Below are 14,984 nucleotides of genomic sequence, written 5' to 3'. Positions count from 1 at the left end.
GCAAATAGCTTACTAATCATTTAGTTTATATCAGAGCTTTGAAGAGCTGTTAACATTTAATACATACAACCTTTATCCGATATGTCATCAGTAGACAATATACATATACATTTGTATCACATCCTAATGTCATAAATTCTATCATAAATTGTGCAATAAAAATGGATTTATATTTTTTTCGTTGTCCTTTTGTTTGATTTGTTTCTTTGATGGGAAGGGAAGGTTGCTGCATAAAAGGCAAAGGGCTGGTGGAACTGATAACTGAATCATTTGAGACTTATCATGCATGCACATACATGTAAACATTGAACCGATCAATTAAATTATTATTTACATGTTTTTAGTGTCTTTTTAATCAATATAGGATTATTTCTGAGTTTCTTTCTGCAGCTAATGATCCTTTTTTTCAAACAAAAACTGGTTTTGTTCCTATTTTTTTTAATATTTCAAATGGTTTTTCTTCTTCTTCATGGGATGATGTTTGTTTAAAATGCATGATGGAGAATTGATATAATATGACGATGAAACACTCCCAACACACAGAAACCACTAAGACACAGTGCTTGACAAGTGTGCTTAGTGACTACCCACCTGTATAGAAAGACCACCTGGATCCAAAGACCACATCCCCCCCCCCCCCCTCCTCTTGAAAAGTGTTTGACACTGAAATATGTATTAAAAGAACACATGTACCATGTACAGGTGCCCAAGCACCATCTGCCTATAAAGACCATCATCTATCTTGCTCTCAAGTGGTCTTAATAATATACAGAGGTTTCACTATACACAAATTTGGGAAAGACGATATGTGATACGTTATCATCCAATTGGCAATAACGATCATTAGTCCTCTTCTTTTTTTGATTGGAAGAGATGATTTGTTTTGCATGCATGAGATCAATGGAGTATGGATATTCCTTTATGTCATTTGATGTTTGAACACACAAAACAGAAACAAACAGTCTGCTATCAAATAAAAAAAAGATGAGATTTGATATATTACCATTGGCTTGGCTGACAGCATTTCCCTGCGGGGCCCATGTTGATCCTAGTGGTTGATAAATGCCATTTCTGAGAGAGGGAAGGAGGAAGGTAGAGGTGAAAGGGGAAAGAGGAGGGGGAGGAGGAGAAGGAGGACGAGAAGAAGGAGGGGGAGGAGGAAAATAAGGAGGGGAAGAAGGAAAAGGGAAAGAAGGAGGAGGGGAGGAGAAGAAGGATCAGGAGGAGAAGGATGAGGAAGAGAAGGAGGAGGAGTAAAATACATAAAATTCAGATTTTGACACATTTGTTTTCCTATGGTTTCAAGTAAAATTTCTTGCAAATAACTATGATCACCTTCTAATGATGGTGATTCATTTCAATATATACACATGTAGATTTGTACAATTTTGATCTCCTATCTTTAAAGTTTTTTATATGGCTTTTCAAAGATTTCTTGCGATTCAATTGCTTAAAGATGCACCTGCGGAAAACAAGTCCTGTTAAAAAACATTAAAAAGTATGTGGAAAGAACTGCACAACATTAATGAATGAACAAACTTATCAAAATATCAATTTTCATGCCTTTTATAAAAGTGGACAACCCTTTAACTATAAATGCATAGTGGTCCAATTATGAACTCCCTTTTAAAAATGACAATAGAGTTGCCACTTAGTCATTCTTCCAACATAATAACACTTATAATTAGGAAGAAATATTTTAAAGCCTGTCTGTACTAGTTTGGCCAGGAGGGATTAGACCACCCAGCCTGGTCACTGACAGGTGCTATCTCATCAAATCAGCTCTCAATTAACATTAGAAAAAGAGGACCATGGGGGACCAACAGGTACCGATTAGGCATTGTTTGCAAGTAGCTATAAGTAGTGCAGTGGGGCTTTAAGATATATTTTTTTTATTGGAGTTCTCTAGTAACTTACTGGGCTTGGAGGTCAGCGGCCGTGATCTCCTCTGTGTCTGATCCCACCTCAGTGAAAATGTGGGAGGATCCAAAATCCATGGCAACGCTTTCCTGTCTTCCCCCTCAGGCTCAAAGTTGATGAAATTTAGTATGGTCTACAATCTGTTGAAAGATAATGTAATGGATATTTAGAAGAAAAGGTGATGGAACTGGAAGTGGGCTTAACTTATAAAAAACTTGTTTACCCCTCTGTAACAATAAAGATGAATAATAATAGGATTTGTTCTTAGAGAAGGGTATTAATTCTGTGCACAAGTACATTGTACATGTATGTGAGACTGTGAGTGAACGCACTTCTGGCTCCAATTAGACATTATATATGAAAGGCTCTGGACAGCTGTTACAAAATATTGTGTGACTCTTCACCTGAATACTGAATCACTACAGAATCAATCCTTACAGAACCAAACTCAGGCAACCAAATATTTTACAAGCATTACTTCTTTTTGGTTCCCCCATATTCCATGTTACACTGTATGTTAATAACAAACAAATTGTTGATTATGTAATATTTATTGTACTTTAGTCTTCAATTTATTATTTAATTGTATTTTGTTTTTGAATGTAGTGTTTGTTTGTATAATTACTTGTTCAAATTTATTTGTGAAATATGGAAATAAATTCAAATCAATCAAAACATAAAATAGCTAGTATAAGATGACAACAAGAAGAAGAAAAAAATGAAAGACGTTTGAACTATTTTAATCCTTTTTGAAGGAGAGAAGACAAATTTTTGATGTGGCTACAGCTACATTTAGATTATAATGATAAACAGAAAACCTTAAATTACATCAATCAATGCAGGAAGTAAAACTGCATGATGCATGATCTCCATGTCGATGGCCACTTTGAGGTGTTTTTTGCGCAGTAAAAGTTCAGACAAAGATAATCCATCAACTAATTTGGACATTACTAATTGTATCACAAATAAATTTACATGTATACCACACTGTCAAATACAGGAGTGGTCGAAATGTTGGCGCTTGTTCAGAAACATACCCAATTTTCTTGTATTTTTTGGAGTAATTGGGGGGAAAACATATATTAGTAGGCCTAGGGTAGCGCGCCCAGTATTCGGTCCATTCCCAGTATTTGGTCAGACAGCCGTTTCAACAGCTGTAACAATTTAAAAAATAATTCATGAGCCACGAAACTTGCACAAATCAGGCAGCTGAACAATTTTTCTTAACTCTCAAAATTAAATCAGATTTAGGGCCCTGGAAAGATCTCCAACTTAGCTCGAAATTGGTCAGTGTCGCACAACTTTCCGCACTTCCGGGTTCTCTTAGCACATGCGCTAACTTGCATAGCCATATGTAGAAGTCTATTGGGAAACAAATACGTGTGCTGTCACAATGAATTTAGCATGTGTGTGAAGAGAATCACTTCCGTGTTCGCTCCATCGCAGCGAATTTGAAAATGACGCACTTGCCGATGTGCAAGAGGTATTTATACGATACCCTTGCCATGCGGTATCGCTCGGCCAGTATTCGGTCAACGCATTGACATTCAGTGCTTTATCGCGCAATTGTGTGAAAATAGTGCGCAAATACGCTACGCTCCTTTGCAACGGAGATACCACGCACAAATCGCGTGACCGAATTCTAATCGGCGCGACCGAATTATGGGCAGAAAAATGCTCCGTCTTCTTTCAGAAGTATTTTGCTTATCATTATTCTATATTTTAAGTGACTATAAAATCCTGTCAGAGGAATAAATTTCTTTTCTTTTGATGGGTAGATTGCCAAATAAAAGAGGTAAGAATTCAAAATATTAGTGATTTCCCCTTAAGTGACCGAATACAGGGCACTCTACCCTATACACTTTTTCACAGGTTTCACGGCAAACCGCTGCACAATACATTACAAGTGCATACTGATGGTGGGTTGCAGGCGGGCGCGCCCTTGTGTGTGAAGTTATCTACCGTAATGAGGATCTGAGACATTACGGTAGATAACTTCACACAGGTAATAAACATAACAACTTTTAACTCATGATCTTTATTTGGACATTTAATGAATATTTACTTCATTTTGGGTACGGTTTAGTAGGGTATCTCCACGCCGGAGTTACGGGTAAATTTTGGATAGGTTTCTGAACAAGCGCCAAAATGTTGACAAACAAGACTCAAGATATCTTAACGATCTTAATTTTAATAACATGATTTCATGAAACTTATTGAAAGAAATTAAAATCCACACGTTTCTTTGAAGCCAGCTAGGTTAATAAATGTTCACATTAAAGTAACTTAAAACAATAGTGAATATGAGGAGAAAAAACAATACTCAAAAGTGAATACGAGAAAACAAAACACAAGTCAAGATGTGTAGATCTAATTCACATTTTATTATCAATTTCTGTCTTTTTGGACAAATGTAATTTCTCAATCAACATCAAATCCTTTCAAACTTCATTCTTTAAATTTCTTCATTTATTTCTAAAAATAGTAAAAGTACTAAATAATAGTTAAGTAAACTAGACTTGCTCTAGTGTAATTCACTAATTAATTGTAAAGTGGTTAGTGAAAATTACGCAAGTGAAAATAAAAAATAAATGACAAATCACATTTTTTTCTAGCTGTCAAAAAGTGTCAAGTGCAAGTGCACAGTGTCAAGTTTTAAATTCTACTTACACAGATATCAGGACGTGGGACCGTACAGTTGCTTCGTGATGATCGTGTGCAGCGTGAGCGTGTTCGCTGTTTCTGCTTTCCTTGTAGATTATCAAATGACTTCAAAGAATACCCCTAAACATTACGTTGACATTAATCACTTCTGAAACGGCATACATTCATAATCATATGTCCTTGTTCCGCTTGAACTGGTTAAATTACAGGTGATTCGTCCGGGTGTGTTTGTACCATTTCCGGAAAGTTCAAGCTAATGCATATTCATGACCACGACACTCCCCAAAATAGCGCATGATGACGTATACATAGGAGCGTATTCTTATGCAAATGATGTACACCTCATAAATATTCATTTGTGCCTGAGAGCACATGTTGGTTACTCGTAGCAACATCAACACACAAGTCGCTTCCGTATTGTTACGAGGCGTGTTTTGTGTAGCGCATAGCAAAAGACTTTGCTCCAGAGGATTTCGCGGGATACTTCTTCAGAATTCTGGCCTTTTCCTTTCAATCAAGGGAATTTAAGAGAACAATTCAGCACTTTTTGCAGGTAAATAAGTAAATATATTTGTATGAATTCAACAAACGTTCTAGGAAAAGATTTAAGGAGGTGAATTTTGAATTTTGAGCTTAGAAGTTTATATTGCCCTCTCACTGAGCTCTGTCGATCTCACACTTGATTGAACTGATGTGTTGTGGATATATTTTCAGTAATTCTAAGGCCATGTAAAATTGATTTCATGTTGATCGTCCCCGCCCGCTTCCTTTTTGGGGGCCGCCTCCTATTTTTTGTTATTTGTTATTTGTTATTTTTTTTTTTTTTGATTTTTTTTTGATTTTTTTTTTTTTTTGAAAGAAAAAAAACATGAAAAAACACTGCTAAAATGGCTCTATTTCTGATTAAAAAAAAAAAAAATTGTCGGCGGCCATCTTGAAAAAAAATAGCCTCGACTGTCGGGGAAAATGTACCGAGCGGCCATTTTGAGCGGCCATTTTGAAATATCAAATATCAAATAACATGGTACACCCTCCTCCTCTTTTTCAAAAAATCCGGACGATCAACATGTAATCAATTTTACATGGCCTAAACGATGGTAGAATATCTAGTTTGTATCCTTATTTATATGCATGTAAGTTATATTATTATTAGCTCAGTGAACTTTATTGAATGTAAGTAAAGTAATTAGGCCTATACCTTCTTAATTGTTATATATATATATATATATATATATATATATATATATATATATATATATATATATATATATAGTCTACAGAGCTCTTAATTATTATGTTATGTTTTTTGTTAGGTACCTGTATATACAATGTATAAATGTAAAATTATGATCATGATGATGGGGGTTGGGTGACTGTCTAGACACTTAAACATGAAGCCTTTTCTTTTGCCTTAATTTAGATTTAACAAAATATTGCTTGTAAAATCTGTTGTTAAATCGATGGTCCAAATAAACAACCTGTCCGGACACAACGTCTGAGTATTACATGTTTTTACAAAAATATTAATATGAATAATTTCAAATTGTATAGACAAATTCAGCCTTAAAGGACATATTGGTTGATATATTCTTATTTATTTATAATGATTCTTTCTTCTGTTTTAAAATCTCTAGATAGAAAATACTATCTGTTTTAATAGAGGGTAGTCGTTCAACATATTGATCAGTTGATTTAATTAAGATGATTTATTTTTGTCATACTCTCAGGTTAAACTTCTTACTTATATATTCATATTGATTATTACTTCTGTATATTGAAATCACAAGATAGAAAATACTATCTGTTTAGAGGAGAGATGTGAAACATATTGTCAGTAGATTTAATTAAGATGCCCTATCTTCTCTCATATACATGTACTCAGGTTAATCTTCTTTCCATCCATACATTTTTACTTATTCATATTCTTCTGTATTAAAATTTTCAGATAGAAAAAACTATCTGTTTGAATAGAGGAGTTGTATAATAATTGTTGAATAATTGTTAATATGTTGAAATAGAGTTGTGAAACATATTGATCAGTTGATTTAATCAAAATGCTGTTTTTTTTTCTTCATATTTTCAGGTTAACCTTGTTTCCGTCTTCAAATTCATCCGTCCGTCTGTCCGTCCACTATCTAGTCATCATGGGTAGATTACCAGTCGGTGAGCCTACCGCCCACATGTCCGCCACCCAGGGGCCGGACGCTAACCTCATGAAGTTCTACTCCACCTCGTACGCCACCTCGTTCGGTGTCAAGCACGAGCCGTTCGTACCAAGGACGACAAAGCACGTCGGGACCGGTTATCAGTCAAACTTCAGACCGGGAGTTTACTATAGCCAGCGTCTTGACGAGGTTGATAATCCTGCCATGGGGTAAGTTTGTTGGTTTTGGGTCAAAGGTCACCATACGTTTAACTCATTTTAAGGCAGCTGGATGCTAATCAATTAATTCAATCTAAACAGCATACAAAATACCAATAATATAGTAATTGTATATTGTAACACTAAAAGTACCTACTTTTGTGTTTTATGTACAGTAATACTACATTTATGAGAGCTGTACATAATTTATTAGAGCACAATTTATTGGGTTTATGCATACATGTAGAACATTGAGCCATGAATATTTAGATGAGATGTATTGTCAATGAAAATAATTATATCTATGTTTTAAAAAAAAAAATCACAATTCTAACAAGGGATAGCGTAAAGGTTTTGGAATAAATCCAGGGGGTAAATTTTGTGTTCAGTATGCATTTTATGTCAATAGCTTCCAGACATACATGTATGTGCCTCTACTTTTACAATAATACTTTTGAAATGATTGTAGAAAATCATGCAGGATTTCAAACCCCTTCAACTTATACCCTTTTTTTGGTTGATTTTTCCTTTTTATCAAATTATTAGGAGAATCGTCAGTGACAACTATAACTCCATCACAACAAAGCATTACAAGCCGTCGATACGATCGGATGGCAAAGATCGATTCCCCGAGAATCTGAACCAGGTCAAGAGTGGTTTCACTGAACAGAACCCTATTAACTTCCCAACTGTTGGTCAAGTAAGTAGAGAAATGAGGCCAGTCTCTTCTTCATTGTGTTGTGTGAAACATACAGTTTCTCCTGAAATAGTATATATATATATATATATATATAATGATATAATATGTATAACTATTATATTATTATTTATAAATATATTATTACAAACATATGTTTCTCCTGTAATAATATAATATGTATAATAAGGGAGATGTATAAAACACACTTTTCCTGCAATAAATAAATTAAATATGAATAATTATTTGGTAAGATATGGGTTGGTTCAGCAGTATTGTAAAATGTCATCTTTGATTTACTTCTTTACTCAATGTTTATTTTGTTGTTTGTGTTTCAACGTATTGTCAACTGTTATGCCATCGTCTTTGTGTTGAAATGTTGAAAGGAAATTAAAAGAGCACTGGTAAGCTAAAAAGGAGACTGGTTCAAAGCAAGATAACAAAGGAAAATTGCTTGAGGAAATGTCACTTTTCCACAAGCAAATATCAAAAGAGCTTTTATGAACATTAAAAAAGAAAACTTTACACTGACTTAATAATTTATACCAAGATGGATAACAAATTTAGTTCTTCACCATTAATTATTTGAATACTAAATCACTTTAACAGGTCAGGAAGGTATTTGTCAACACACGCGACCATGGACTTGGCCTCAAGATAAACGGCGTCCTACCCAAACACCGCCCTCTGTTGTACAAGCTGCAAGCGAAGGACCCGGTTTCCTTGGAAAACGCAGGGCATGGACCAAACTTCATGAGTACAGAGGCCAAGACGAGATTCAGCGGAAGGCCATCAGAAAGAAGTAAGATACTTGTGCTCCTTAAAATGTGCTAGGGGAAACATCTTCTTTTACTGGAATTTTACCTTAAATCACTACAAAGAGGATGGAAATCCTTTATTTACTATATTTACATGTATTTTAAGTATTTTGTTCTCTTCAAGAAGTATTTAAGAAAATTCAAATCATGTAGAACCTTTTAATGATTAAGGAACATAGCTGAAAAAGGAGTATATTGAAGTTTATTTTGATACATGAGTGAAATAATTTAATTCTGTTTTGCTGTCCAGTGTCAATTCATCCAAATCTGCTTTATTTTATCATAAGATGAAGAAGTTCAAATTCTTTTGAATTGGAGAGGGTTAAACTATATGTTACTCAAATGTATTACTTTTTAATTGAATTGAATTAAATTGATTTGATTTATTGCAAAAACTGTTTGCAGGCTGAAAGTGTTCAATTTACAAACAAATTTAACATATAGAGGGATATAAACATATACAAAATTAAAATACATATTGTACGTTAACTTTTGCAGACATTATTTAACATTGCTAAGATGAAATCAAAATGTATAGACACATCATTGACAACTTTGATTAATTTTGCTTTTTCTTTCTTCAGAGGACTGCTCTACATTGACTGTCGGACCTAAGGAAGGGTCTGGCTACACTCATGCTTACAATGTAGAGCCCATCTCATTCCATCCTGGCTCACCCTTCAAAAACACCACACCTGTAAGTTCAACATTTGTTATCCCTTTTGTGACAATCATTTTGTGGTTTGGATCAATAACATTTGATTTAGAGTCCCCCCAAATATGCCAGATGCACGAGTAGAAAGGGCAAACACTTCTGCACATACTAAGTCCTATTTTGTTTCATGAATATCTTGCATTTGATGTGCGGAATTAAAAAAATGAAAATATGCTTTAAAATCCTGAAATTGGCAATACATTGAGAAATTCCAAATATTTGTTTTTCTTTCAAAATGTGTAATTTTTCTATTTTCAGAGACATTGGTACTAAGGGTCAATGCTTTACCAAATGTCACTAGCACAAGTACATCAGTACAACAGTTGCAAGACCACTACTCTATATACCACTGAGCCATATATTTTTCAAAGAATTTCTTATTTGCTGCTCATTCTCAATCAATCAATTTCTCTTTCACTATTCTCAATATTTAGGCATATCTTGTCCAAAAATGTTCATGTACACATGTACTGACCTCAAAACTATCCAATATTACATGCTTATGATATATATTACATTGTTATTTGTTATCATATTTTATGGTACTATATTGAGCATTTATTGTCTATTTCTTACAGGGAACATGGACCAACAGACCAACAGGAAACAGCATTATGAAGACCGATTTCTTACCATCACAACAACCATCGGTAAGAAAAATAACTCTCACTTTCATTTAGATTGAGCTCAACATAAGTCGTAATTCCTCCATGATTTTAGGTACACAAAGAAGTCTTGATATTCAATCAAGTGAGAATGCAAATACATATTTATAAATACTTTTTAATATTTTGATTTTCTGCAAATAAGAGGAAGAATCAATCAAAAGGATTCTTCATTGTGAAATCTTTAATCTGGTATTAAGATTCAGTAGAAATAAAATATTCTACAATATATATCAGTCAAGTATTTGTTTCAAAAGTTATAGCAATTATGTTAACTAAAAAAAACTCTGCATACTAGCTGTCAAAGTTGTCCACAAAACCATTGCAAGATACCAATGTGTTTCATTCAATCTGTACTTGCAGGATATAAAAAAGTTAGTAAAGTAGTACTGTATTAAAGTAGATAATATCATATCTTTCTGAATTATCATCTGCTTAAAGCTTAAAATTAAAAATATATTTCTCTTAAGCTAGATCTGTGTATCTATTGTTCGGAGGAATGTTTTTACTTCTTTGCAAATTGCTGTAATAATGATTATAATAATTTCTACTAACAGGGAGACGAGAGACTGCCAGCCATCGCAAATCGTTCCGATCACGAGACCGGCTTTACCCACGAGAAGGCCAAGCCCCTCTACGTCCATCGCGTCATGACGGATGCCTACACCAAACGGGACCAGGTCCCAGGCCGTGTCGAGGACCGGATCAGGAAGGAGGACCCTGCAGAGTACCTCAACATGACCAACCCCGACAACCACTCGAGCATCTTTAAGAAGTCGTACGAGGGCCAGCAGAGGCCGTCCCCGAGCGCCAACGAGATGCAAGGCAGGCTCTTCGTCGGGAACAAGGAGATGTCGGGATACAGTGATAACAATGACAAGCCGCAAGCTCAGATCCCTGTTGAGCCGTACAGATGGATTTCACACTACGACACCAAGTAAGTTAACTGAAGAGATATGATAATAATAATGATAATAGGTCCATTTATATAGCACAACTACTATATGAATATATTAGTTATCTACTGCGCTTAGTACAAAGCATTATGTTTTTATTACCCAGACTGTAGCTGAGCCACCATAACAGGGCTGGAACATTCAAGGAATTTCTTCCTGCATATGGCAGGGCTTAAACAAAATATCCTGATAGGAATGGTTAAAGAAAGAAAGGCAATATACTTTGGCCACATCAAAAGACATCAGAATCTCTTGAAAGATTTATTGGAAGGAAAAAAAGTATAGATACCCACTGAGACAAGTTAAACTTGGCGTGATCAATAACACCTATTCATAGAGATCACCTGCTCTTCCCTTTTGCTCCATAGTCAGATTTTCTAGTTGGTGGGTTTTAGCGTCTGGGTCACACAAAGACTTAACCCTTACAGTGCCACCCAAGTTTACAAACATGCATCATAAAATGAAATTTCATATAAAACCATTGTCAATCATAACTTAGTTTTTCTTTGTTAAATTTGATGTAAAAAATAGTGTTCCATAACATCAAACCTCAATACATATAAGTCTGTAAAGCAAAGAGAAAGGCAGCTTCTCAATAGGTCTAAAAATATAGGACAAATTTTAAGAATTCAGGCAGTCAAAAGGTTAATATGAAATATATAACTAAGTTGCAGTATTCTTGTATCATTGGATGCCCTGAGCACTTGATTATCATACAAGTGCACACTGTAATTCCATGCACATGCTACAAATTCTACACTACATTCAAACAACAACAGCAAATGATATTTATAAAATTGTCAATGAACATAATGTAAATAAACATGTACCGGTACACATAAAATAATATACTATAATTTGTGTGTTTCTATATACATGTATAAGTGAATAAAATTGTACTTTATAGATTTGATACCTTTTACGTTGAAATCAAAATATCACTCTCATACTAGGGTTATAGCCTACATGGACATGACTCATTACAGTATCATAATTAAAGGCAAGTTGTTATCATGTATTCTATGTATTCAAACTACCATTTTCCTTGATTTTTCAACTAGGTTCTACGACATGAACACCAAAGGCAGAGCGAGGGCCGGAAGGACGTTTGGAGCGGTGATGAAACAGCTTCCCGACGGTTACACCAAGAGCACCTCCGTCCACTCCTACGGCCCTACCCTGGATACCACCCACGAGCTGAGGAGCCTCCATCCATACGTTGCAAGGTAGGGATTTTATTTCTTAACCCTTTCAGGACAGCAGGTTATTTCTAGGGCTAAATTAATCACATATTGTACTTCCAATTGGCAACAATTTAGGGCTATACATGTTGTTAAAATAGAAAGTATTAATGTCTTCGAAAACAATATACACAGGCAAGAATACATTGAAAAGCTGGGAAAAATTGCTACTTTTGATTTAAAAAAAAAAGAATTTTCAATCTCTCATTATGTTGCCAATTTAAGAATTTTAAAGTGTACTTTCCTTTTTTAAATGTGTAATATATACACAACCGGTCTATATGATTTGACCTACTGTATCGCGTACACCTCTTTATATGTGTAAAATGTGTATATTTGATAACTTTGGATATTGCCATGTATGTATATTTACATTTAAGTCAGTTTATTGTTTTATGACATTGAATGTTAAGTATTCTATTCTATTTCATTTTTTCTATTATTACAGGAGCATCAAGGCTCGAGACGTCTTCTTTGATGACCACACCCATGACGCCAAGAAACATGTGACCATCAACCCTATCCCACAATTCCTTGCAGCTTCCTGTTAGTTCACGCTGTCATCTGTGGACAGAAGATGCCAATTTAAAGTTACCTTTTTAAAAATCTGTTATCAAATATATCATAAGAAAATGTTTTCTTCTGTTGGTACATTGAGATAATTTTGAACCTGCAGCATTAAAAAAAAGTGCTATCATCATTTTTAGATAGCATTCTTACAAATAAAAAAAGATTTATATATTACCTGGGGTAACATAATCACTGAATGTGATTTGAAAATACTAAGGGATTAATTAAGTGTAACAAACTGTCATGAAGTATATTATTAAATACATATGTTATTTAATACATTTCCAACAGCAAAAATATGTTCAGAAGCAGTTAATTGTCTTGTATGTTCAAGTTATTGTATGTTTTAAAATTCTGTCAAAGAAAGGGAAGAAATATTGATACCAAACCAAAAATGGGTGGCATTATTTTGATGTCACAATTTATTAAAAGATGAAGGTGGTTTCTGATATTTAAAACTAGGGGCATTTATGACAATGTAGGATTATATATAACATCATGTATAATGAATATTTTTTTCTATGTATAAAACTAGTGGCTATAATGAAAATGTCAACTTTATTTTTCAGTTGGAACATGGTAATTATGGTAAATATATGTATCTACATGTAGATCAAATGGTAAGGACGAGACGAGGTCAAACCAAGAGAAAATATTGAGAACAAAGTACATTATGAATTTTAATAAGTAATGTAATTTTTTAAAAATCAATTTCTGGAGTTTGATAAAACTAATTAAGTATGAAAATTAAGTTGAGAAACATACATGTCTTGCCAGAGAAAGATACATATGTTCTAATAAGTTTTGGATTTGAATAGTACCTAGAATATGTACTTGTAAATGGACCTTTGCTCTGTACGTTTTCATCATAATCAAGTTTATAGTTTTAAATTTCAGAAAGGAATAACCTTTTTTTTACTGTTACATTTACCTCTTTTAGTCAGATCATTTTGTTACATCATAATAATTAACATTTTTGTCTAAAGTATATTTATTTCTTAATTGATGTTTATGTTGCTGCAAGCTGTGTATCATGTCAGCTCTTATGTTAATTTTTGCATAGACCTGAATTATTTTGTTTAATCAAGTTACACTTGTAATTGTGCCAAATGTTGTGTAACTGTTTCATTTGGCATTAATTAGGCATTTTAAATTCAGGTCTTTTTTATTGATATTTGGTGATTTTTTGTTGTTTTACCTCCAGTTAATTGAGACAGAAGTTTGATTTTTAAGGTGTGCTGGTCATGCCTATTTACTTATGTGATTTGAAAATACTTTGATAAAACTTCAATTATTCATCATTTCATATTATTCAACTTTTTAATTTGGAAATAATTTGCTGAATTCTGGAATAATATTAGCACTTCATCATGGAAAATTTATGCAATTTTTTAAATGTGGAATTGTACAAATGATTTGCTCAAATCTGGAATAATAATAGGTAAACTTCCAACGGCAATGTGATCATGATTTTGTTAAAGAATTTAATAATAATGATTTATAAATGTATGTTTTAAATGTATGGACATAGCAATGTGATATTATGTGTACCTTCCTAAAAACTGTAAACCCCAAAAAGTACTTATTGCAGGCAATAAGACTCATAATTTAAGCTTAAAACATTTATTGGTATCTAAATGTTTATCTACTTTGTAAATAGCATATTACAAAAGCAATGTACACAATAAGCACATCATTTTTTCATTGTATGGGAATGGTTTTAGAGTGTTATATATGGCAATGCATGCATATTTCTTTCATGAGAAAAAAAGTTTTGGTGAAAAGCCAGTCTCATTTAGACTATATCTCTCTGTATTTGCATGTAGGGAAGTACTTATATATGCCTACCTTATCTATTTTTGTATCTTAGTATTACATGCCATAAATAGTGTCATTTAAAACAAATGTTAAGATTGAAAGTGTGCCAGCTTGCTGTTTTACCTGTGATAATAAAGTTTTTGCAATGTGGAAATCATGAATAATAAAATAAATGGTTTGGAATAAATGTATAAGAAATTTATTGATTGTCATTTTGTCTTTGCAAGTGCAGCACAAGGACCTATTGTCAATTTTAATAGGTACATTTTATTGACACATGGCTAGTTTGTGTGGGTGTGTGCGTGTGTGGGTGTGTATGCAGTGTGTGTGCTCTCTTAGAGTATCAAACCGAGGACACACCTAGGAACTGTACATTCACTTAGAGGACTGTGATGTAGTAGCGTACAACGGACAAATGTGTATGGTGTGTGTGTAGTGTGAGCATGTGCTTGAGAGGGTGTGTGTTAGGATGCATCTGTGGGTTTTTATGTACATTTGTTTAATTTTATTTCTGCGTTCAAAAAGATACAAATTCAAATTAAAAGTACACAAATTTGA

The 14,984-nt window shown here is 33.7% G+C and overlaps 2 protein-coding genes across 11 annotated transcripts in view; one reads left to right on the top strand and one right to left on the bottom strand.

Moving 5' to 3' along the window:
- Nucleotides 1–4,856, bottom strand: part of LOC115924921 (circularly permutated Ras protein 1-like) — a 31,901-nt gene extending 27,045 nt beyond the window's left edge. For all 10 annotated transcript variants that reach the window (XM_030987809.1, XM_030987810.1, XM_030987803.1 and 7 more), the window contains exons 1-3: nucleotides 4,591–4,856; nucleotides 1,918–2,060; nucleotides 1,004–1,071 (exon numbers count right to left, since the gene is read on the bottom strand). In XM_030987809.1, the coding sequence (XP_030843669.1) occupies nucleotides 1,004–1,071; nucleotides 1,918–1,997 (148 nt within the window). In that variant the 5' untranslated portion in view covers nucleotides 1,998–2,060; nucleotides 4,591–4,856. The remainder of the gene's footprint in view (nucleotides 1–1,003; nucleotides 1,072–1,917; nucleotides 2,061–4,590) is intronic.
- Nucleotides 4,857–4,995: 139 nt separating this feature from the next.
- Nucleotides 4,996–14,624, top strand: LOC115924920 (protein phosphatase 1 regulatory subunit 32-like). Its single transcript, XM_030987802.1, has 9 exons — nucleotides 4,996–5,137; nucleotides 6,668–6,958; nucleotides 7,493–7,646; nucleotides 8,253–8,445; nucleotides 9,046–9,158; nucleotides 9,755–9,826; nucleotides 10,399–10,778; nucleotides 11,859–12,023; nucleotides 12,487–14,624. The coding sequence occupies exons 2-9, from the start codon at nucleotides 6,729–6,731 to the stop codon at nucleotides 12,587–12,589; spliced, it is 1,410 nt and encodes a 469-aa protein (XP_030843662.1). The 5' UTR covers nucleotides 4,996–5,137; nucleotides 6,668–6,728; the 3' UTR covers nucleotides 12,590–14,624.
- Nucleotides 14,625–14,984: the final 360 nt, after the last annotated feature.

This window comes from Strongylocentrotus purpuratus, unplaced genomic scaffold (assembly GCF_000002235.5).
Source record: "Strongylocentrotus purpuratus isolate Spur 01 unplaced genomic scaffold, Spur_5.0 spur5_scaffold_17, whole genome shotgun sequence".
In the NCBI taxonomy this organism is placed as follows: domain Eukaryota; kingdom Metazoa; phylum Echinodermata; class Echinoidea; order Camarodonta; family Strongylocentrotidae; genus Strongylocentrotus; species Strongylocentrotus purpuratus.
This window is presented reverse-complemented; position numbering and strand designations above follow the sequence as displayed.